At 41.2% G+C, this 25,392-nt stretch overlaps 1 protein-coding gene across 5 annotated transcripts in view; it reads left to right on the plus strand.

Moving 5' to 3' along the window:
• The window catches only part of edar (ectodysplasin A receptor), a 74,673-nt gene that overhangs the window by 9,143 nt on the left and 40,138 nt on the right, over window positions 1-25,392 (plus strand). For all 5 annotated transcript variants that reach the window (XR_012385035.1, XR_012385033.1, XR_012385034.1 and 2 more), the window contains 2 exon segments: window positions 15,770-15,843; window positions 21,704-21,826. Coding sequence is in view for 1 of the 5 variants with exons in the window: in NM_001115064.2 (NP_001108536.2) it covers window positions 15,793-15,843; window positions 21,704-21,826 (174 nt within the window). In the remaining 4 variants the exon portion in view is untranslated.

Here is a 25,392-nt window from a genome sequence, read left to right on the forward strand (position 1 = left end):
TGTGTTGCTGTTATGGTAACCCTTTACATTAAACTCTCATTTCTTAAAGAGACAGTTCACACAAACATGACTCCACATTGAGTGTCAATGGCTGCTTCCACCTTTTGTGTGGAAAGAAGAAAGAAACACAAACAGGTTTGAAGTAAGGCGAGTGAATGAAGACAGGGTTTTCATTTTTATGTGAACTGTCTCTTTAAGATCAAAGCTGAGATCTTCTTAAAGGCACAGTCTACCCAAAAATGAACAATTACTCGATATTCAACCACTCAGAAATACCCCAGTAACTCTAGCTTTGAGTGGTTACTAGGGTGTTTCTGAGTAGTTACTATGGTGTTTCTAAAGAGTTACTATGGTGTTTCTGAGAGGTTACTAAGGTTTTCTTTGGTAGAGCAGACTAATGCTTAAGACAGTTCTGGAGGGAATAATAATAGAAGAAGAAGAAGAAGAATAGTGAAGCACTGTGATGACGAATCGACAGAGGGCTGAGGCCTTTTACAATCAGCACAACAACATCTCACATCTGACACAATGTGCTGGTTTGTCCATCAATGTGTGGTTTATACTACTCGGCTATGTGCAGGGGCGCCTCCAAGGGGTAAACTCTGGCCACCCCTGTGGCCACCCCTTTGGCCACCCCAATATAATTTTGCGGTTGACATTATTGATTTAAATGAACTTATAAATTCCCAATATTTAGATAAATAAATAATACATAAATAAATAAATAAAATGCAGTCACTAAATTATTGTTGGTGTTACTGACGTAGCTCTCCCCCTCTGGTTCAATGCTGGTGAAAGCAAACTGACGCATGCGCGCGGAAAACCATTCCCGCGCGCCCCACGCACTCCTGTGTGAATCCCGGTTGGTTGTTTGCAGGCACGCCGACATAATAGGCACCGCTCATGCGCCGTGAAACCGGAGTAACAGCCTTTTGTGCAGAAGTGTCGGCACGCAGCGAGTTTTGAAAGTCGACTAAAGTTTATATAATATGATGATGATGATGATGATGATACTTTCACTAAGCATGCCTTTAAAGCAGAAAGGAGGGATAATGAGTCAGGGAGGTAAGACTTCATAACATGATTTCTCAGCCATGATCTGGTCTAAGATCACAGATAATTCTATAATACATTTTTTGTATTCTTTAGAATTGTCATAATTAATTTTCATGCACAAGGTTTCTTAAGTGATGTTGGCATATCACTCCAGTTGTTGTTTTCCAGTAATATTTAGGACTGATTTCTGTTATTTATTTAGAATAATAATTGTATATTAATATTAATTGTATTTATTTAGAATAAATATAAATAAATTGTTATATTTATTGAATAACAAATCTAACAATTCAAGAGAGGTGGGGGTGTATAGGGTGGTTCGCCCAGGGTGTCAGGGTGTTTAAACTAGAACCACCACTACCCTCCCCGATCGTCCTTGACAGCACGCACACACCTTCAATAGACAGCAATGGCTATTTAATATTTACCTTAAGCTACAGTATATCAATAGAAGAAGCTGCATTAATAAAATGGTTCAAAAAGCAATATGGATAAATAATATTATTAGGTATAGTGAGTGTGTATAGTAATGCCTTTTGTTCAGTTTGTTCATTTGTTTGGGTTATTAATAAACTCATTATTCTTTCATTCATTTTCTTTTCGGCTTAGTCCCTTTATTAATCCAGGGTCACCACAGCAGAATGAACCGCCAACTTATCTAGCACATTTTTACACAGCGGATGCCCTTCCAGTTGCAACCCATCACTGGGAATAATAAACTCATTAATCTTCATTAATTTTAGACATGGCATATCTCGTATGATGTACAATAAAGGCACGTAAAACAAGAAGTCATTTATACAGTATATGAAAAGTGTTTTTAAACTAAACATAGATTTTTATTTGGTTTGCACATGTACTTGCTGAATTATTTTAAAGAATAAATTGCAATATTTCAAGTAGAATTAATTTAATGAATAAAACTACATTATTTCATTTACCAGAAACAAAAATATAACATTACACTGAATACATTATTTTTTTTTGTGTGCCACCCCAAGATTTGGTGCGGCCTCTTCTGGCCTCCCCTAAGAAAATTTTCTGGGGGCGCCACTGGCTATGTGCAATGTGCATACATTTATAAGCACATTTTTAGAAATGTTTGCACATTCTGAGTGGTTATTAGGGTGTACTCAGCAGTTACTTGAGTGCTCCGAGTAGTTATGGTGTTCTGAGTGGTTATTAGGGTGTTCTGATTGCGTATTAGGGTGTTTTGGGTGGTTATTAGGATGTTCTGAGTGGTTGTCAGGGTGTTCTAAGCAGTTACTTGAGTGTTCTTAGTAGTTACTAGGGTGTTCTGAATGCGTATTAGGGCGTTCTGAGCAGTTACTTGAGTGTTCTGAGTAGTTACTACGGTGTTCTGAATGGTTATTAAGGTGTTCTGAGTGGTTGCTAGGGTGTTCTGGGTGGTTATTAGGGTGTTCTGGGTGGTTGCTAGGGTGTTGTGTGGTTATTAGGGTATTCTGGGTGGTTATTAGGGTGTTTTAAATGGTTATTAGGCTGTTCTAAATGGTTGGTAGGGTGTTCTGGGTGGTTGCTAGGGTGTTCCAGGTGGTTATTAGGGTGTTCCGGGTGGTATTTAGGGTGTTCTGAGTGGTTGTTAGGGTGTTCTGAGTGGTTACTAGGATTTTCTGAGTGGTTTTTAGGGTGTTCTGGGTGGTTATTAGGGTGTTCTGATTGCGTATTAGGGCATTTTGGGTGGTTATTAGTGTGTTCTGAGTGGTTAGGGTTTTCTGAGCAGTTACTTGAGTGTCCTGAGTAGTTACTAGGGTGTTCTGAGTGGTTGCTAGGGTGTTCTGAGCAGTTACTTGTGTGCTCTGAGTAGTTACGGTGTTCTAAGTGGTTATTAGGATGTTCTGAGTAGATACTAGGGTGTTCTGAATGCTTATTAGGGTGTTCTGAGGGGTTGCTAGGGTTTTCTGAGCAGTTATTTGGGTGTTCTTAGTAGTTAATAGGGTGTTCTGAATGCTTAGGATGTTCTGAGTGGTTGCTAGGGTGTTCTGAGAAGATATTTGAGTGTACTGAGTAGTTACTAGGGTGTTCTGAATGGTTATTAGGGTGTTCTGAGTGGTTGCTAGGGTGTTCTGGGTGGTTTTTAGGGTGTTCTGAGTGGTTGCTAGGGTGTTCTGTTTGGTTGCTAGGGTGTTCTGGGGGTTATTAGGGTATTCTGGGTGGTTATTAGAGTGTTCTGGGTGGTTGCTAGGGTGTTCTGGGGGGTTATTAGGGTGTTCTGGGTGGTTATTAGGGTGTTCTAAATGGTTATTAGGGTGTTCTGGGTGGTTATTAGGGTGTTCTGGGGGTTATTAGGGTGTTCTGAGTTACTATAGTGTTTTGAGAGTAACTAGGATTAATAGGATTCCAAAACGCACATAAAACAGGTGGATGGAAACACAGCTACAGAAATGCTCTCTGAGGATCCAGTGTACTGTTAGTGTTGGTCCGCTGATGCTCTGGTCTACAGTAGTGTTTTTGGTACTGTTGTTTGGATTGATCTCCTATAGCAGAACTCAGGGTCTGACGTCTGAAACATGGGATGCCTGCAGTGTTTCCCAGCTTTCATGTGTGTGTGTGTGTGTTTAGGAGGAAACCTGAGGAGCGTCACATCCTCCGTCTGCGTGTCCCATCACATTCCCTGTGCTGTATCCTCCGGGATCTACATCTATACGTCTCCATATAGCTGCCGACTTTGAAATCAACTTTTCACCCTGGACATGATGACTGTAGGGCAGAGATCTGAAGGATTCAGCAGACACTGAACAGCCCTTAATCTCCTGCTCCAGCGCCAGCCATCTTCGAGGGCTGAAAAACACCTCCATGAAGATGTGGAGAGATCTGGCGCCCTAGAGATGAGCAGTTACTAGAGTGTTCTGGGTGGCTACTAGGATGTCTTGAGCTGTTTGTAGGGTGTTCTTAGTGGTTACTATGGTGTTCTGAGGGTAACTATAACTAGGGTGTTCTGAGTGGTTACTCGTCTCTATATACCTGCCGATTTTAAATTATGGGTGGTTACTAGGGTGTTCTGATAGTTACTTGGATTTCCAGAGTGGTTATTAAGGAGATCTGAGGGTTACTAGGGTTTTCTAAGTGGGTTACTATTGTGCTCTTAGAAATTACAAGAGTTGTGGTTACTAGGGTGTTCTGAGCAGTTACTTGGGTGTCCTGAATGGTTACTAGGGTATCTAGAGTGGTCACTAGGGTGTTCTGAACAGTTACTAGGGTGTCCTGAATGGTTACTTGGGTATCTGGAGTGGTTACTAGGGTGTTCTGAACAGTTACTAGGGTGTTTTTGAGTGGTTACTATTGTGTCCAGGGTGGTAACTAGGGTGTCCTGATGGTTACTAGGGTATCTGAAGTGGTTATTAGGGTGTTCTGAACAGTTACTAGGGTGTCCTGAATGGTTACTTGGGTATCTGGAGTGGTTACTAGGGTATTCTGAACAGTTACTAGGGTGTTTTTGAGTGGTTACTATCATGTACAGGGTGGTTACTAGGATGTCCTGATGGTTACTAGGGTATCTGAAGTGGTTACTAGGGTGTTCTTAAGAGTTACTAGGGTGTCCTGAATGGTTACTTGGGTGAGTGGTTACTAGGGTATTCTGAACAGTTACTAGGGTGTTTTTGAGTGGTTACTATTGTGTCCAGGGTGGTTACTAGAGTGTGCTGATGGTTACTAGGGTATCTGAAGTGGTTACTAGGGTGTTTTTGAGTGGTTACTATTGTGTCCAGGTTAGTTACTAGGGTGTCCTGATGGTTACTAAGGTATCTGAAGTGGTTACTAGGGTGTTCTGAAGAGTTACTAGGGTGTCCTGAATGGTTACTTGGGTATCTGGAGTGGTTACTAGGGTATTCTGAAGTTACTATGGTGTTTTTGTGTGGTTACTATTGTGTCCAGGGTGGTAACTAGGGTGTCCTGATGGTTACTAGGGTATCTGAAGTTGTTATTAGGGTGTTCTGAACAGTTACTAGGGTGTCCTGAATGGTTACTTGGGTATCTGGAGTGGTTACTAGGGTATTCTGAACAGTTACTAGGGTGTTTTTGAGTGGTTACTATTGTGTCCAGGGTGGTTACTAGAGTGTGCTGATGGTTACTAGGGTATCTGAAGTGGTTACTACGGTGTTCTGAACAGTTACTAGGGTGTTTTTGAGTGGTTACTATCGTGTCCAGGGTGGTTACTAGGGTGTCCTGATGGTTACTAGGGTATCTGAAGTTGTTACTAGGTTGTTCTGAACAGTTACTAGGGTGTCCTGAATGGTTACTTGGTTATCTGGAGTGGTTACTAGGGTATTCTGAACAGTTACTAGGGTGTTTTTGAGTGGTTATTAGTGTGTCCAGGGTGGTTACTAGGATGTCCTGATGGTTACTAGGGTATCTGAAGTGGTTACTAGGGTTTTCTGAACATTTACTAGGGTGTCCTGAATGGTTACGTGGGTATCTTGTGTGGTTACTAGGGTATTCTGAACAGTTACTAGGGTGTTTTTGAGTGGTTATAATTGTGTCTAGGGTGGTTACTAGAGTGTTCAGAGCAGCTACTAGGATTTTCAGAGGGTGTTCTGTGGGTTATTAAGGTGTTTTGAGGTTTACTAGGGAGTTTCTGAGCATATTATGAGAGGATTCTGAGCGGTTTGTTTATATGACAATAAGGGAACACCTTAGGGCCAATATATAGGTTTGCATCTAGTGCACTTGATAGGTTTAGTGAATACAAATCTGAGATTGTTGAATGTGAACATGAGTATTGAAGCGCAGCTCTCACACGTTTGGTTCCTACAGAAGATGTCAGACGTGTGAATGAGAGAACACACAGTTCAGGGGTTTAGCAGAAGCTCTGAACTCATCACTCCTGCACACACACACACACACACACACACACACTCCGCTGACAGGAAGAGCTCCATCCGCCTGATTGGTCTTTGATCATGTAATTCTGCTTGGATCTGGGAAGGAGCCCAAGACGAGTCCGGCTCTCATTTCCTCACTGATTAGTACCGTTTGAGTAGCAATTTCCTAATCTGACAACACACACACACACACACACACATTAAAACACCAGTGTGTTCAGTGTCAGCCAGCCTGACGTGTGTGTGCGTATGTTTGAGGGTTTGTCTATGTGTTTGTTGCATAAGTCGTGTGTGTGTGTGCATGTATGTAGTGTGTGTTTGAGCTAGCATGTATATGAATGTGAGTGGCTCTGTGTGTGCTTGTATGTATGTATGTGTGTGTGTGTGTGTGTGTCTTTCTCTGTGAGCACGTGTGTGTAGTATGTGTAGTGTTTGAGTGTGTGTGTGTGTGTGTGTGTGTGTATGTTTGTGCATAGCGCATGTGTTTGGACTGTGGGGGAAACCGGAGCACCCGGAGGAAACCCACGCCAACACGGGGAGAACATGCAAACTCCACACAGAAACACCAACTGACCCAGCCGAGACTCAAACCAGCAACCTTCTTGCTGTGAGGCCACAGTGCAACACAAAGTGCCTCCGTGCCAGCCCCTATTTAAATTACTAATAATATTTTCCTTTCTTCCCTCTCTTCTTCTCCTGTTGTACCTCTGTACAGCACTGTACAGCAGAGCCTCATACTGGGATGATAGGAATGGTTACTAGGCTATTTTTGAGTGGTTACTAGGGTGAGTGGTTACTAGCGTGTTTTACGCAGTTAGTAGAATTTTCTGAGGGTTACTAGGGTGTTTTGAGAGTTACTATGATGTTTTGAGGGTTGCTAGGGTGCTCTGAATGGTTACTAGGGTATTTTTGAGCTGTTACTAAGGTGTTCTAAGAGTTACTAGGATGCTCTGAGGGTTACTATGAGGTTTTGAGAGTTGCTAGGGTGATCTGAGTGGTTACTAAGGTAATTTTTAGCAGTAACTGTGTGATTGATTACTATGGTATTTTTAAGTGGTTACTAGGGTGTTCTGCAGGTTAATTGGGTGATTTGAGTGATTACTAGGGTGATTTCAGTGGTTACTAGAATGATATGAGTGGTTACTAGGGTGATTTAAATGGTTACTAGGGTGATTTGAGTGGTCACTAGAGAGATTTGAGTGGTTACTAGGGTGATTTGAGTGTTACTAGAGTGATATGAGTGGATACTGTGGTGTTCTGAGGGTTGCTAGGTTGATCTGAGTGGTTACTATGGTATTTTTAGCAGCAACTGGTGATCGGAGTGAATAGGTTAATATGGTTACTATGGTATTTTTGAGTGGTTACTAGAGTGATATGAATGGTTACTATGGTATTTTGAGCGGTTACTATGGGGATTTGAGTGGTTACTAGAGTGATATGAATGGTTACTAGGGTATTTTTGAGCGGTTACTAAGGTGTTCCGAGAGTTACTAGGATGTTCTGAGGGTTGCTAGGGTGATTAAAGTGGTTACTATGATATTTTTAGCAATAACTGGTGATCGGAGTGAATAGGGTGATATGGTTACTATGGTATTTTTGAGCGGTTGCTAGGGTGATTTGAGTGGTTACTAGAGTGATATGATTGGTTACTAGGCTATTTTTGAGCAGTTACTATGATTTTCTGATGGTTTCTAGGGTGTTCTGAGGATTGCTAGGGTGATGCGAATGGTTACTAGGGTATTTTTGAGCAGTTACCAAGGTGATCTGAGGGTTACTAAGATGTTTTTGAGGGTTACTAGGGTTATTACTAGGGTACTTTTTAATGGTAATTATGGTGATCACAGTGGATACCGGAGTGATTTGAAGGGTTACTAGTGTATTTCAGAGTGGTTACTAGTGGCACTTCTTTCCCTTTTATCCCTCTGTCCAGCACTGTCCAGCTAACTGAGGATCAACTTTACTGTGCTCTAGAAATCACTGAAGTAGACATTGTGTCTACACCGTACCTCACCCAATATGAGCATGTTTATTGCATAAAATCTGAATCCCATTCGCTGGCATTGAGGAAAATCCCCCTCTCGCATGTGTGATATTGCTGAACTACATCATACACACTCAGCCGTAGGGTGTATTTGTGAGATATAGGCAGATTCTGACTCCTGTAGGCTAATAAGTGATGTGTTGATCTCTGCTGGATTGAGAGTTTGGCTCATGCTGATATTATGGGATTATTCCTCTGCCGCTTCCGTTTGTAAATGAACAGCAGGACTGATGAGGCTCTGACAGACGGGGCTTTACCATCAGTCCCTGTGCTGACAGTAGAGCTCACTGTGTGTGTGTGTGTGTTTAGTAGGGCTAGGCAGCAAATAACAGTGGAGTTTGGGGGGGGGGGGCGTCTGACCCAGCTAATTAACATAATGAACACTCCTAATTAACACCCCCTCAAGGACGTCATAACAAGATGTAGGGGGGGGGGGGTTTAGTGCAGTCTTCTAAGGGTTAATAGGGTATTTTGGTGGTTACTAGGGTGTTTTGAGGGTTGCTAGGGTGATATGAGTTGTTGCTAGGGTATTTGTGAGTGATTACTCTTGTGTTATGAGGGTTAATACGGTGTCCTTAAGGTAGTAGGGTGGGTTGAGGGTTACTAGGGTGATCTTAGTGGTTACTAGTGTTTTTCTGAGCGGTTACAATGTTCTGAGTGTTACTAAGGTGTTTTTGAGCAGCTGCTAGGGTGAGCTGAGTGGTTACTAGGGTGTTTTAAGGGTTGATAGTGTGTTTTGAGGGTTACTAGTGACCTGAGTGGTTACTAGGGTGATCTGAGTAGTTACTAGAGTGAGATGAGTGGTGACTAGGGCATTTTTGAGCAGTTACTATGGTTTTTTGAGGGTTACTAAGGTGTTCTGAGGGTTACTGGGGTCATCTGAATGGTTACTATGGTATTTTTGAGCAGTTACTAAGGTTTTCTGAGGGTTATTAGGGTTTTCTGAGGGTTACTAGGATGATCTGAGTGCTTACTAGGGTATTTTTTGAGTGGTTACTATGGTGATCAGAGTGAATACTAGGGTGATATGAATGGTTACTAGGGTATTTTTAAGTGGTCACTGGGGTGTTCTGAGGGTTACTAGGGTGATATGAGTGATTATAAGAGTAATTTTAATCGGTTATTAGGGTTATCAGGTTACTAGAGTGATATAAGTGGTTACTAGGGTATTTGTGAGCAGTTACTAGAGTGTTTTGATGGTTACTAGGGTGATATGAGTGATTACTAGGGTATTTGTGAGCAGTTACTAGAGTGTTTTGATGGTTACTAGGGTGGTATGAGTGATTACTAGGGTATTTCTGAGTAGTTACTAGGGTGTTCTGAGAGTTGATAGTGTTTTGAGTGTTACTAGGGTGATATGAGTGGTTACTAGGGTGTTCTGAGGGTTAATAGAGTGTTTTAAAGGTTATTAGGGTGATTTGAATGGTTACTAGAATTATCTGAGTGGTTACTAGGGTATTTTTAAGTGGTCACTAGGGTGTTCTGAGGGTTACTAGGGTGATATGAGTGATTACAAGAGTAATTTTAATCGGTTATTAGGGTTATCTGGTTACTAGAGTGATATAAGTGGTTACTAGGGTATTTGTGAGCAGTTACTAGAGTGTTTTGATGGTTACTAGGGTGGTATGAATGATTACTAGGGTATTTCTGAGTGGTTACTAGGGTGTTCTGAGAGTTGATAGTGTTTTGAGTGTTAGTAGGGTGATATGAGTGGTTACTAGGGTGTTCTGAGGGTTAAAAGAGTGTTTTAAAGGTTATTAGGGTGATTTGAATGGTTACTAGAATTATCTGAGTGGTTACTAGGGTATTTTGAGCGGTAACTATGGTGATCTGAGTGGATATTAGAAGGATATGAATGGTTACTAGAGTGTTCTGAGACTGATTTTCTGTGGTCTGAACACTGATAGTATTTTTAAATGGTTACTAGGGTGATCTGAGTGGTTACTAGAGTGAGATGAGTGGTAACTAATATATTTTTGAGCAGTTACTAAGGTTTTCTGAGGGTTAATAGGGTATTTTTGTGCAGTAGGGTAATTGGAGAGGATACTGGGGTGATATGGGGCTGTCTTTGAGTAAGTAGTTTGTTTTACTTAATTAGACCCTCCTGATCATCAATGTGTAATCGGCACCCTCAGCAGGGCAGCACCATACTGGAAAATTACGCAATATTAAGTACTGCCAATGGAAAAGTGCCGTTTTTATTAGCTAAATTGTTGATTTACTTCATGACATTAAAGTAAACAGCTAATATATATCCAAAACCCAAAAAACATGGAGCCTGAGGGAGAGTAAAGAGCGGGTGATGGTAACTTCAGTAGTCATCAGGACAGAGATGTTGAGGCGAGGGAGTGTTTCAGCAGGACATTCCTCTAATTTTCTGTCAAGTGTTTTCCTCCATGGTGTGTGTGTGTGTGGGATGATGTGTTCTCTCAGTGGCCAGCATGGGAAATGATTTGACTGCACTGAGGAGTGTTGTTGAACGGTTGCTATAAGGTTGTATTAGCGCCGGACGGGAGTCTCGCAGTAATGGTGTCCTCCTCCTCCTCCTCCTCCTCCTCCAGGAGACAGATCTAATGATGAGGATAATGATACTGTGTGTATTTATCTTAGATTAGGCGCTCGTTAGAAGATTAATAACCTGGGGCGGCGAGTCTGCGGTCGACTTTCAAACAGAGGCAAGTCCAGGCAGAGAGGAAACAGAGCGTGTGTGTGTGTGAGAGAGAGAAAGAAAGAGAGAGTGTGTATATGTACAAGTATGTATGAATGTGTGTGTGTGTGTGTGTGTATGCATGAGTATGTATAAGTGTGTGTGTGTGTAAGTATGTATCTGTGAATGCTTTCGCTTGTGTGTGTGTGTATGCATGAGTATGTATGAAAGTGTGTGTGTGTGTGTGTGTGTGTGTGTGTAGAGCAATGTATGTGTGAACGTTTTTGTATAAGTGTGTTTGTACGTGTGGGTGTGTGTGAGTGTGTGTGTATGTGTGTGTAGTGCAAGTTTGTATTTGTGAATGTTTTCGAATGTGTGTGTGTGAGAAAGTGTGTGTATGCGTATGTATAAATGTGTGTGTGTGCATATGTATGTGTTTGTATGCATATGCACGAGTGTGTGTGTGTGTGTGTGTAGTGCATGTATACTGAATAAATGTCTGTTTTTAACTGAGTGTGTGTATGCACAAGTATGTGTGTGTGTGTATGTATGTGTGAATGTTTTTGCGTGTGTGCGTGTGTATGCATGAGTATGTATAAGTGTGTGTGTGTGCGTGTGTAGTGCAAGTTTGTATTTGTAAATTTTTTCGAATGTGTGTGTGTGAGAGAGACAGTGTGTGTATTCGTATGTATAAATGTGTGTGTGTGTGTGTGTGCATATGTGTGTGTTTGTATGCATATGCACGAGTGTGTGTGTGTGTGTGTGTGTGTGTGTGTAGTGCATGTATACTGAATATATGTCAATGTTTTTAACTGAGTGTGCGTATGCACAAATGTGTGTGTGTGTGTAGTGCAAGTTTGTATTTGTGAATGTTTTCGAATGTGTGTGTGTGTGAGAGAGACAGTGTGTGTATGCGTATGTATAAATGTGTGTGTGTGTGTGTGTGCATATGTGTGTGTTTGTATGCATAAGCACGAGTATGTGTGTGTGTGTAGTGCATGTATACGGTATATGTGTAGATGTTTTTAACTGAGTGTGTGTATGCACGTGTGTGTGTGTGTGTGTGTGTGTGTGTGTGTGTGTGTGTGTGTGTGTGTGTGTGTGAATCTGATCTGTGTGTTTATGAGCTCAGGTGTGGAACTGACCCGGTTGTGCCCGTCTGACATGTGATCAGTGTTGTGCAGATATTGATGAGGATGTGTGTTGTGTTATTGTCATTACAGTGAGATGTCAGAGATATCAGTGTGTGTGTGTGTGTGTGTGTGTGTTTTCCACATCATGAGGGAGTGAGTGTTTTGGCTCATGCGGGACGTTTCAGATGACATAGCTGCCCATATATCACACACACACACCTCTGCGGGTCACACACATTAGTGGGTCACAACCTCACCAACACACACACACACACACACACACACACACACACACACACACACACACACACACGATGAACAAAACAAATGAAGCGTTTCAGCAGTGTGTATTGCACAAACTCACTTCACTAGCTGGAGAATGAAAGACAAGAAGCTCCTCTACAGTGTGCACGGGTTACAGGACGTGTGTGTGTGTGTGTGTGCGTGTGTGTGTGTGTGTGTGAAGCTGCAGTGTACGAGTGTTGACTGAGAGCAGAGTGCGATTCTGATAACGTCTAGAGATCAGACTGAGTATGATCAGACTGTGATACACTCACACACACACACTCATACACACACACGCACATGCACGCGCGCACACACACACACACACACACAGCAGCATGTTCTGCATTTCTTCTGCTGTTTGTGTGTGTGTGTGTGTGTGTGTGTGTGTGTTTCATCATCAGGATGTTTGTCTTCCTCCTCATAGGACGTCTCATTTAGAGCTCATAAATCAGCAGCGCAGCAGTGTGTTTTTAATCACGCACTTCCAAACTAATCTCTCTGCATGCTGCTGGAGTCACACACACACACACACACACACACACACACACACACACACACACACACACACACACACACACACACACACACACACACACACACACACACACACACAATGGCCATGAGAACAGCTACTCACTCATGCAGTATATTGGCTTGCTCTGTTTGATGGTTGGCAACACAGTGAATCAGTGGGTAGCACTGTGGCCTCACAGCAAGAAGGTCACTGGTTTGAGTCTCGGCTGGGTCAGTTGGCGTTTCTGTGTGGAGTTTGCATGTTCTCCCCGTGTTGGCGTGGATTTCCTCCGGGTGCTCCGGTTTCCCCCACAGTCCAAACACATGCACTATAGGGGAACTGATCAACTAAACTGGCTGCAGTGTAGGAGTGTGTGTGTATGGGTGTTTCCCAGTACTGGGTTGCAGCTGAAAGTACATTCGCTGAGTAAAACATATGCTGGAATAGTTGGCGGTTCATTCCGCTGATGAATAAAGGGAGTAAGCTGAAGGAGAATGAATGAGTGGATGTTTGGTGCATGCGCACTGTCACTCAGTGTGTTTGATGCATGCATTCATTGTTCCAGTGTGCTGCACGCACGCCTTCGCTCACTGTTTGACGCATGTGTGCATCGGCTTTGTTTGCTGCATGCATGCATTCATCATTTGAGTAATTTCACTCTTATTCAGCTGAACACATTCACTCATTCACTCTGTCTGTTTGCTACATGCTCTCATTCATCTGCTCACTCACTCATCCACATGAACACTCTAGTAACGATTAACCGGTTTCATTATTAACCGCGATTTAATTCGTCACGATTAATTAACGGTAGACGCTTCTCAACACCGCGTTTCTCCAGCTACTAAACAAAGTCATGCCAACTGTGCACTAGTTTGTACACCAAGACTAATCACCGCTCACACTGGACTAACTATGACGGGATATTAACTAAGGCAAACTCGTCCAAGTTCGTTATTTCCAATGGAGGGACGCGCACGCAACGCAACACACTCGTGCTTTTCAGGCACACCTAGCTGAGATGACGGGGCTTTTGTGACCGCATTGCATACGGCTACAGTTTGAGGAAGAAGCAATGGAAAGTACACCGGTTTGCAAACCCACTTCAGGTTACAAATAATAGCGCTGATGAGACGATCATGTGGTGAATGTTGATCCGCCAGTGTTTTCAGAGAGAGTGCTGAAAGCCTGTTTCACATCATAAGTGTGTTTTTGGCGTCCATGTTAACAGATCAGAGCTTTTATACTGCACGCAGAAGCAGTGCGTCAGCACGAGGCGTCATTGAAGCAGCCGTGGCGCAATAGTTTCACCGCTGGGTCTGTTTTTGCTGGTGCATTGATAATGACCAAAAACACATTAAATGAGCAATTTTACCCAATAAATGCATCAATAATATCCACTGACTCATATTTATTAATCAAATAAAGTTAAACGATTAAAACAGCAACTAATATTAAGTTGGGCCCGCACTACAAAATGAAATTTAATTCAATTTTAAACTAGTGGGGTTTTAAAATCATTCATTCATTTTCTTGTCGGCTCAAGGCTGATTTATACTTCTGCGTCAAACACCGGCGTATGCTACGGCGCTGACGCATAGCCCTTCGCCGTGGCCGTCTGCGTCGCTGACATGCACCTCTCAAAAATTGTAACTACACGTCGCAACAACGCGTAGCGCAAGCTCTGTGATTGGTCGGCTTGGTAGCGCTGACGAGTCTGGGCGGGACCGAGAGCCGTGCGAATGGCGCGAGCGATTGTTTACAAGTGTGGAGTCCCGTGAAGGAGCTCCGGATGGAAAGTTTTGTTTTGTGGTCACCTCATAGTTAAAGTTGTTGCACGTCCGCCGGTTCCTGCCTCAAAATGAGCGAGTTTAAGTCACTTGTACATCCCGGAAGTGTTCAGGAAAGCAAAAAAGCAGAGAAGAAACTCGACACAGAGGAACATTAACACCTCACTGCCAACTAGCGTTTCAGAAGTGTTAATGCAGACCAACAGAGACAGCACGCAGAAGTATAAATGCACAGCCACGCGCGTTGCATGAGCCGTGGGTAACGCCGGTCACTTGACGCAGAAGTATAAATCAGGCTTTAGTCCTTTTATTAATCCAGGGTCGCCACAGCGGAATGAACCGCCAACTTATCCAGCACATTTATACGCAGCGGATGCCCTTCCAGCCGCAACCAGGGCCGGCGCATCCATAGAGGCGACTTAGGCAGCCGCCTAGGGCGGCAGTATAGAGTGGGTGGCGTCCGCGACACCTCCCTTACCACCCGCGTCCTCAGATATATTCGTGCATAAACGACAGAATAGAGAGGGCGGCGTCAGCGACACCTCCATCAGCACCAGCAGAATGGAAGTTCGCGACAACCGCGCGTCCTCAGTTATATCCGCGCATAGGCGGCAGAATAAAGAGCGCAGTGTCGCGACACCTCCCTCCCTCAGCACCCGTGCGTCCTCAGTTATATCAGCGTATAGTGCGCTGGAAAAGAGGTCCGCGACACCTCACTTCATTTTCATAACCGGTCACTTTCGTTTTCAAATTGGGGTCCCTGGCCGCAACCCATCTCTGGGAAACATTCACACACACACATTCACACACAAACACACACACTCATACACTATGGACAATTTAGCCTACCCAATTCGCCTGTACCGCATGTCTTCGGACTGTGGGAGAAACCCGGAGGAAACCCACACGAATGCAGGGAGAACATGCAAACTCCACACAGAAACGCCCACTGAGCTGAGGATCGAACCAGCGACCTAGCAACCTTCTTACTGTGAGACGACAGCACTACCTACTGCGCCACTGCCTCACCGGTTTTAAAATCAATGAATGCAATTAATCATAATAACCATGACATCGTGATTATTTCTTGTACTATAATCATACAACCAAAATTTAAAATCACTGCATCCCTAAGCCAAACACACACAATCTGCAGATCACCTGATTTTCTTTAGACTTATTCGAGGTGTTTGTGTGCTGTAGTGGAGGAGGATAAACGCAAGAGGAAAAGATGATGCTGTTAATATACACCACACATGCGCAGCGCCCCCTTGTGTACTGGAGTATCTCTGTGTTTCATTAAGCGCCATCTACTGTCCGGGAGAGATTTGTGCACTTCACTCTGCTCATCATAAAAATGTCTTGAGATGTTTGCTTCTCTCTGTCGACCTCATGCATGCTTTAATCCCCTCATGCAGTCATGAATCCAGCACTTTAAGTGTGCTTTGCTCTTTTTTTTCAGATCCTCAGCTGGAAGACGACACCATGGGTCATAAAGGAGGACGGACGCCATCTTTCCTCCTGCATTTTCTGCTGGTCAGTCCCACAAACACTAAACCAACTCAGCTACAGAAGAGGATTGAGAAGTGATGACTAGAACTGTTCCACACTGATATAATGCGGTTCTTACTGAGAGCTTCTGTCTTGCTTCTAGTCCAAATATCTGCAAACTCTTAAATCAAGAAGCATTTTCTAGACACGCAAACATGTAGTCTTGTTTTCGTCATTAATTCAGCTCAGTGTGTCTGTGTTCCTCCAGCTCTTCTACTGTGTAGAGTGTGTGACGGCAGCTGAACACAGAAGTTCTAGGAAACTGATTAGCCGCGTTTCCACTATCGCGCCTAAAGCAAGCGAGCAAGGGTGAGCCAAGGCCAGTCGCTTTCCACTGTCACCTCCGGGGCCTGATCTGGCCAAAGTGGGGCTTTCTCGAGGCCAGTGGCCGGCCTTTTTCTGCCCGCCGAATACCTTGAGCAAAAGAGGGCGGAGTGAAAGGAGAGGCGGAGTTTGCCCAAGTAAAGATGGCGTGCCGTCATTACACTAGTTTTCCGATCGCACATGAGGCAAACTAATATATAAATAAGGGAAAGAAAACATCTAGCCTGATAGGCTGGGGTCTTTCTGCTTATGACCACACTAGGTTTCCCTTTTAAATGTAAGGCTGTTGCATAAAATAATACAGTTTTAATTTATAAGTGACTTATCCTTGCTGTGCCCTCCACAGTTTTTTGTACCCTTTCGAAAGGGTGCCGAAAAAGTGGTACGGTACGGTTTGGTACCCTTTTGACAAAACGGCCATAAAAGCATACCAAACCGAGCCGTACCGTACCACTCAGTGGAAACGGGCCATTACATTCCTGAATGACAAGATCCGTTTTCTTTAGGCCTCTTGACAAAGTGAGTGATCTAGGACTCTGGACAGATCTATGGGTACTCCAAAATGTCAGCTCACAGCTCGTTAAATCAATTATTATGTCATCAGAGATCATAAATATAAACCAGTTATTATATATTTAGTTTAAAAGTAGGCTGAGGTGCAAAATTCACCACCCATACTCTATTGGAGACAGGTCAGGACTGCAGGCAGGCCAGTCCATTACCCGTATCCCCTTCCTCTGCTGCAGAGTGTGGTTTTGCGTTGTCTTGATAAAATATGCACAGGCTTTTCTTTTCTTTTCTTTTCTTTTTTTAAATGTATTGAAAGAACCAACACAATCTCACGGCAATTCATAACTTTTTCATTTAGTGGCTAATTCGTATGAATTCGTACGATCTAATTCGTACAGTTTACGTTTTTGGAGTATTGTCTGCAATGAGATACAAGTCAAAGTAAATTTAGAAATCACTACTTACCTAATTACCCTAACTTTACCCTAATTACCCTAGTGAAGCCTTTATATCTCACTTTAAGCTGAATACTAGTGTCTTGAAGAATATCTAGTCTAATATTATGTGCAAATAAGAAAAGAAATCAGTTATTAGAGATGAGTTATTAACACTGCTGTTTAAAATGTGCAAAGAAAAAGTCTTCTGTTAAACTTCACACTGCAAAACATGCTTTTCTTACTTAGATGTTTTGTCTTGTTTCTAGTTCAAATATCTAAAAATAATAATATGCCAATATTAATAAAAAATAATAATATGCCAATATTAATAAAAAATAATAATATGCCAATATTAATGAAAAAATAATAATATGCCAATATTAATAAAAAATAATAATATGCCAATATTAATAAAAATAATAATATGCCAATATTAATAAAAATAATAATATGCCAATATTAATAAAAAATATTAATATGCCAATATTAATAAAAAATAATAATATGCCAATATTAATAAAAATAATAATATGCCAATATTAATAAAAAATAATAATATGCCAATATTAATAAAAAATAATAATATGCCAATATTAATAAAAAATATTAATATGCCAATATTAAGTGAGTTTTTCCATAAAACATGCAAAATAATCTGCCAATGGGGTGAGCAAAATAATCTTATGTCAAAAGAAAAAACAAGATTATTTTGCTTGTTTTATGGAAAAACTCACTTAATATTGGCATATTATTTCTCAAAACCAGACAATATGTTTTGCTTGTCTAGAAAATGCTTCTTGATTTAGGAATTTTTAGATATTTGGACTAGAAACAAGACAAAAAATCTAAGTAAGAAAAGCATTTTTTCCAGTGTAGATCTACAAGGATTGATATTGAACAGTGTGTTGTAAAATAAAAACTAAAATACTCTTAAGCAGCATTCCACACCATTAACTGCTGACATTACTAGGCCTACACACAATCTGCAGCGCAGAAATCCACAGATTTTTGCAGAATTTTAGCACAGATCTATTTATTTACTTGTGTAAAGTCATATTTATTCAGTTTTTAAATTAATTTCAGTAATAATATTGTGTAATATAAAAGTGTTCATTTGATTTATTTACAGTACAGTGTGTACAGTAACATGTTCTGTCTTTCAGTAGAGATATTATATGAGAGTCTTGCTTTGTTTACCAAATGAGTGGATCTACGGTAGATGGATTTGACTTGTAACCATTAAATAAAAGTTAAAACGCTATTATTTTTTATTTTATATTAAGATTTCAGCATAAATCTGCAGATTTTTTACAAAGATCTCTGCAGAATTTGCTAAAAATGTCTGCAGATTCTGCCCCTGCTTATCACCTGCCTATTATAAAGATATGAACTGTTTATTAGCACTTATAATGCATGATCTTATTCTGCATCACTAATCCTGCCTCAAACCTAAACCCAACTTCTACATCACCAACTGTTAATAAGCAGCTCGTTAGCAGTTTATTGAGGTCTAATGGTTTTATACAGAGTGAATCGTACATCAAAATAAAGTGTGAGCACAATTCTGACTTCACCTGTACATGTTCAGAGAAGTGAGTGTGTGTGTGAGTGTGTGTGTGTGTGTGTAGGAAGCGTTCGCTGTCCTTAAAGATCTGAGATGGTTGAACAAACAGTGGTGATGTGCCGTTTCTCTCCACCTCGCCCACCCCGAGCCCAGATCACATCGCTTTACAGGAGATTTAGCAGGAGACGTGTAGAAGCGACTACAAAGCCGTCTTTGAGCTGCAGTTAATCTGCGTCTGAAAGCGTCTCGTCTTCATGTTCACAGCTCTGAATGTGTCTGGCTCCGGGCCCAGATCTGCATTTCTCAGAGAGAGCAGTGTTTAATGACAGGCTTTTACTGCAGCTCCAGAGCGCCGTGACATGATGAAACCACAGCTTACCTGCGGGAGACGCTCCGCTCAGGAGATCTCTATGATCCACACCACTACTATTATTACTGTTATTGTTATTATTATTATCATTTAGCTCTGAGTGTCAATTGAGGCCTCATGAAGAGAAACTGCAGACAGTCTACAACACACGGCAGATCTCCATAGTTCACTGCACACACACACACACACACACACAGAGGTAAAAACGCACGCACATACATGCGCACACACCTGCTCGCACAAGTGTACACACACACACACACACACACACACACACACACACACACACACACACATGCACACAAATGCATACACAATCACACACATGCAAGCACAAACACACTCACGCTTGCACATCCGCACACACACATACAGGTACGAACAAATGCACATTAAAAAGTACATGCACAAACATGAGCATGCACACACACACACACACACACTCGCAAAAAAATGGACACATGCACAAATACACACACTCATACACATGCTAGCACACATGCAGGCACGCTCGCACAACCATGTATGCACACACACACATACACAAATACACCTGCACGCACACACACGTGCATGCAAAACGCACACACCCCCACCCCCACACACACACATGCTCGTACACACACTCGCACGTGCACACACACTCACACACACACACACACACATGCACACCCACTCAGTCACTCACTAACTCACACTTGGACACGCATGTACACAAACACACACACACACACATACACACAAAAACACACACACAAACACATGCACACACACATGCACGCACACAAATGCAAAAACACACAAACACATGCACACACACATGCACGCACACAAATGCAAAAACACACAAACACATGCACGCACACACATACACGCACACAAAAACGCACGCACAAACACATGCACGCACACACATGGTCACGCACACATGCATACACGCACATATTCCCACTCGCTCACAAACATAAACACTCATGCACACACAAACAGCCACACGCAGGAGGGGCATCCACTGCGTAAAACATATGCTGGAATAGTTGGTGGTTCATTCCACTGTGGTGACCCCTGATAAATAAAGGGAATAAGCTGAAAAGAGAATGATGATGAATGAATTTAAATATCTATGTGATACAAAATATTTTTGTGTAGTTTTGATTTTATCACTTATAACACACACACACACACACACACATAAATAATTCATATTTAATTAATCCGGAAAAAAAATTGCACTGATTAAGGCATTTATTTACTCTGAATACACACACACACACACACACACAACAGAGCAACACACAGATTATTGCGTGGTCATTACACCTGTTAAACTCATGTGTTTTCGCAGTTTTGCTCCATATTTTATGCAGTATTGTGATAATAGCATGATTAAACACGACCGCATGAGGAACACTTCTGCCTCCTCCACATATACACACACATAAACTACACACTTACACACTCCATCCCAGATGAGGTTGTTGTGCTTGAGTGTCTGTGTATTCACTCTCTGAGACACACACACACACACAGGCATCTGAACACTGAGAAACGCTCGACCGCTGATACTCATTTCCCAGATCATAAAAACAGACAGCAGCAGACACACACACACACACACACACACTAATTTATGGTTATGGAAAATATTGATGACATCATCCTGCACTCACACACCCGCTGTGCGTTTAATGCAGTAATTAGCGTTAAATCATTGTATGAAGCGTCTGACACACTGAACACTGCTGTGAGAAACGCGTCAGTCACTGTTAGTCAGATCATTTATTGATCCCTGAGGAAATTCAGTCGTCCAACAGCATCCCATAATTAAAATACATGAAGACGTAAACACACACACACACACACACACACACACTCTCTGAGTAGGAAGAACAACAATAAATACCATAAAATAAAATAAATAAAATAATAAATTAATTAATAAAAATAAAACAAAATTACAAATTAAATTCTTTATTTTCCTTCAGCTTAATCCCTTGTTTATCAGTGGTTGCCACAGCGGAATGAACCGACAACTATTCCAGCATATGTTTTTACACAGCAGATGCCCTTCCAGCCGCAACCCAGTACTGGAAAACATCCATACACACTCATTCACGCACACACTCATACACTAGGGCCAGTGTAGTTGATCAGTTCCCCTATAGTGCATGTGTTTGGACTGTGGGGGAAACCGGAGCACCCGGAGGAAACCCACACCAACACGGGGAGAACATGCAAACTCCACACAGAAACACCAACTGACCCAGCCGAGACTCGAACCAGAGACCTTCTTGCTGTGAGGTGATCTTGTTACCCACTGCGCCACCGTGACGCCCATAAATAAATAAAGATAATAAATTCAGTTCATGTGTATTTCTCCAGCGCTTTTACAGTGTGGATTGTGTCAGAGCAGCTGAACACTGATGAAGATCTGCTCAACTTGAACTGCTTCAGTTTAATAACACTTATGATGATGAGACTGATGATTATCTAAGAAGTCAAAACCTAAAAACACAGAATAAGATTGAGATTTAAAATGACATATTCTCTGTGTGTGTGTGTGTGTGTGTGTGTGTGTGGGTGTGTGTGTGTGTGTGTGTGTGTGTGTGTGTGTGTGCGCGTGTGCATGTGTGTGTGCAGGTGTCCAGCATGTCTACAGTGAGTGCTGAATACTCGAGCTGTGGAGAAAATGAGTTTTACAATCACACAACCAGCAGCTGCCAACCCTGCCCACAGTGCCAAGCTGGACAAGAGCCGTACATGGTGAGAAATACACACACACACACACACACACACACACACACACACACACACACACACACACACACACACATTCAGGGACACACTCATACACTCATGCATAAACACACACACAAAACTACACTACCTTACAGAAGTCTTGTCGCTTATCCAAGTTTTAGGAGCTGCAAGTGTTCTTCTAGTTGTCAGAAGTGTCTCTATGAAAGGTGAAGGCCTCTAGATTTTGCTGATTTGAGCTCAATAAATCTGATCATGTCTTGATGTTGACTGATTTGATGAGGACAGTGCGCTCTGACTCTGCTCAGACTAAAGTGTCATCACTGAACAGAAATAATGTCCAGTATAGAATATAAAGTCCTGCTGCAGTGGAGACAGAATGAAGATTGTGTCTGACTCCATCATGAGCTTGGAGGACTGCATCCATACATCTCTGACATGACTCACATCACTGATTAATAAAGTCATCTGGAATGAAGAAGAAAGCTTCAGCAGGATCCCAGAGCTCATCAAGAGTCTTTGTGTTCATCTTCAACACCTCCTCCTTCATCAGCTCAATAATGTTGATGTCTGGTGACTGGGCTGGCCAATCCTGGAGCACTCTCTGCTTTCAGGAGCTTTGATGTGGAGGCTGAAGTATGAGCAGGAGCGCTATCCTGCTGGAGAATTGTCCCTCTCCTGTGGTTTGTAATGTAATGGGCAGCACAGATGTCTTGATACCTCAGGCTGTTGATGTTGCAGATCTCTCGCACGCCCCCATACTGAATGACCCCCAAACCATGATGTGTCCTTCACCAAACTTGACTGATTTCTATGAGAATCTTGGTCCATGCTGGTTCCAGTAGGTGTTCTGCAGTATTGGTGATGATTGGGATGCAGATCAGCAGATGATCCAGCAGAGAAATCCACCTTCTGACACTTTCACACATCATCAACTAGAAGACCAGTTACTATCTGCTGCTCTTACAGCTGAGATCCTCCACAAGACTTCTGTCTGATAGTGTACACTGATGAAAACACAAACACCAGGGTTTCTGCAGGGTCTTAAAAGGTCTGAAATCTCAAAATCCAAATTTTAGCCCTTAAAAAGTCTTAATTGTACTGAAATATTGTGTTTTAGCTCTTAAATCTTTTTTAAACAGGTTTGAATTTTCCTTTGTTCGTGTATTGCTACCAAATCTGGCCAAAACCCATACAGTCACCAACAATCATCTCAATAAAGCAGTGAAGTCTTAATTTAATAAGGTCATTTTAACTCTGTTTGTAATAATGGTTTCATTATTTTCCTTACAGTAACATTTGTCTAAACGTTCTCCATGTGTTTACTGCTGAGGACACCGACAGATTGTTGTGCATAGATTTAGTTTATTATAGTTTTTAAAACTTAAAACATTTGTTTATTTTAATTATTTTAATTTTGGAAATTGGTATAACACAATATTTAGCTAGAAAATAAAATCTAAAATGTATATGTTTTATTATTAATGTATTATTAAATGTATTAAATTATATATATATATATATATATATATATATATATATATATATATATATATAAATATATATATATATATATATATATATATATATATATATATGTATTTATTATAGGGCAGTGGTTCTCAAACTTTTTTCACTAAGTACCACCTCAAAAAATAGTCTCTCCAAGTACCACCCTAATGGGCAGTATTGAAGTACAGTAGCATTGTAGGCCTAATTATGCAGCTACAGCTCTGCACAGTTCAAAAACCAGGCAGATTAATTCTTCTTATTAGGAATATTTATTATTGTCAGACTTTTTAAACATTAATAATAGTTTAAACATTAACACTGTAGGCCTACTGTGCTTAAATAAATACAACGTCAACGTTTAAATTAAAATATGCTTTTAAAGGTTAATTAAAAATGGCACTGTTCTTAAAAAGTAAAAAGAAAACTGCTGTACTTTAATGTAAATTAGTATTTTCATATAGCAGCCTATTCATCAAAACCTGGAAATGTTCCTTAAACCGCGTAAATATATGCTATATGTCATCATATTCATGTATATCTTCTTAATACATTTTTAAATATACAAATAATTCATATATACAAGCAACATGTATCTTTAAAATCAAAACATTAACTTATGAATTAGATTACTGCGCATTAGAGGAGGCTATGTGTGTCAGAAAAGCAAGTGGTTAAAACCATAGCTGTCAACATTAGGATATAAAAATACAAGATACGCCCCAAACAACCGATACAGATATGGAGAGGAAATTAGCTTCAAATTATAAATACATAACAAACATTAGAAAATTGAAAATAAAAGGTTTAGCCTAATAAAATCAATTTTTTGGGTGTTTTCGTACGCATCAAAGCGGTAAAAGTGCGTTCATTTTATTTACTTTAATTATTCAGTGATTGCTGCATGTACCACTTGAAGGAAGTCTGCGTATAGTGGTACACGTACCACAGTTGGAGAATCACTGTTATAGGGTAAATAAAAACCCTTTCCATCTGGGCCATTTGAAAAATTCCTTAGCCTTTAGCCCTTAATGGATCTAAAATTTAATTTCAGAGCCTAGACTGTGTCGTAAATTTAGACTTCTTATCAATTAGAAATTATCAGACCGGAGGTTTTGAATATCAGAAAATAGACTTTATTCTTCATAATAAAGCCGAGAAAGAGCAGAGCAGACCCCAGAGCATTCTGAAGTCTCTCCTGGACACATTCTGAAGTATCTGTGTTTGTTACAATTTTTATACAGGATTATTTGACGCACCCCTAAGTCTCTTTTTAACTCTTGACCATTTTTGAATAGGTTTTTAGTCTAAGGGGTCCTGCTATTCTTGGCTCTCAGCCCACTAGCCCATGTCAACAGAGATGTTACAGGTCTATGTCAGCAAAGTATAGATGCAACTTATGCAAAGGAACTAAGTGTTTACATACATTGTCATGATAGGATAATAACTTGATAATATGTTACTCATTCTAACTTCTGACACATATAGCTTCATAGAAGTATTTAACATATATGATCAGTGCTTTACATATTCAGTTATTCTACACAATCAGTCACTCAGCCTTCTCCTAGTGTTGCTCCTGTGCAGGCGTACTCATCTTACACAGTCTTTTTAACACACGCTGGCATGTTTGCTGCAAACACTACATACATTTTGTGAAGAGAAAATTAACTGCTTTACACTTAGAAAATACTTCACACTGAGAGAATAGAAATCTTCTTCAACTGCAGCTCTGCACAACGGTGGTGCCCAACTGAGCCTGGTTTCTCTCCAGGTTATTTAATCATTCACTTTGGTCAATTGGTGAAGTTTGGTCCTCCACTGTCTCCACTGGCTTGCATGGTTCAGGATCTGTAGAGCTGCACATGGATGAATTTTCTCTTCAGTGTTTGGACTCTCAGTAGTGATTATTAAACCACACTGAACTGAACTGAGCTTAAACTCTGAACACTGGACTACATTTTTTACATTCACTATGATCTTCTATGTGAAGCTGCTTTGACACAATCTACAGTGTAAAAGCGCGAGAGAAATAAAGCTGAACTGAATTCATATAGGTCATA

Source organism: Danio rerio, chromosome 9, assembly GCF_049306965.1.
Source record: "Danio rerio strain Tuebingen ecotype United States chromosome 9, GRCz12tu, whole genome shotgun sequence".
Classification (NCBI taxonomy): Eukaryota; Metazoa; Chordata; class Actinopteri; order Cypriniformes; family Danionidae; genus Danio; species Danio rerio.